Source organism: Monopterus albus, unplaced genomic scaffold (assembly GCF_001952655.1).
Source record: "Monopterus albus unplaced genomic scaffold, M_albus_1.0 scaffold6746.1, whole genome shotgun sequence".
NCBI lineage: Eukaryota > Metazoa > Chordata > Actinopteri > Synbranchiformes > Synbranchidae > Monopterus > Monopterus albus.
This window is the reverse complement of record NW_018134603.1, coordinates 1-630: the sequence shown is the minus strand read 5'-3', so window position 1 is coordinate 630 and position 630 is coordinate 1. Positions and strand designations below refer to the sequence as shown.

Here is a 630-nt window from a genome sequence, read left to right as displayed (position 1 = left end):
ACTTTCCGTACCCACTGTATATATGCTCATTTAGTATTGTGATTGTTTCTCTTTAGGTTGGTGTATATTTCTATGACAACGGTCATGGGGTGTTAGAAGACAATGACATCTACAATCACATGTACTCGGGTGTACAAATAAGGTAATGATTATCCCCTTTCAGCAACATTCACTGAGTAGAAAATTTTTTGATTTTTTTTTTCCCCCAGACGATATTACGCAAAAGCTGAACTTACTGATTTATTGTTTTCCCCTCAGTTCAAATAACTGTTGTTGAATTTTGACAGGACGGGGAGCAACCCAAAGATCAGGCGCAACAAGATATGGGGAGGCCAGAATGGAGGGATTTTAGTCTACAACTCAGGTCTGTGTTTTACTCTGCCATGTTGTCTGTCTCATCAGTAGTGTGTAATCCTGCTGGTTAATGTAACAGGTCTGGGCTTCATTGAGGACAACGAGATCTTCGACAATGCCATGGCTGGGGTGTGGATCAAGACAGACAGCAACCCCACACTGAGAAGAAATAAGATTCATGATGGTAGAGATGGAGGAATCTGCATCTTCAATGGAGGCAGAGGTACTATGACACACTAGCAGCCAAATCGTTGAGAAACAACATTGCTTCTGAGA

At 41.6% G+C, this 630-nt stretch overlaps 1 protein-coding gene across 1 annotated transcript; it reads left to right on the top strand.

The window, feature by feature from the left end:
• Nucleotides 1-17: 17 nt before the first annotated feature.
• LOC109954342 (F-box only protein 11-like) lies at nucleotides 18-577 on the top strand (the record flags this gene model as incomplete). Its single annotated transcript, XM_020589705.1, has 3 exons — nucleotides 18-142; nucleotides 288-364; nucleotides 434-577. Coding segments are annotated over exons 1-3 (244 nt in total), but the record flags the coding sequence as incomplete, so codon positions are not given.
• Nucleotides 578-630: the final 53 nt, after the last annotated feature.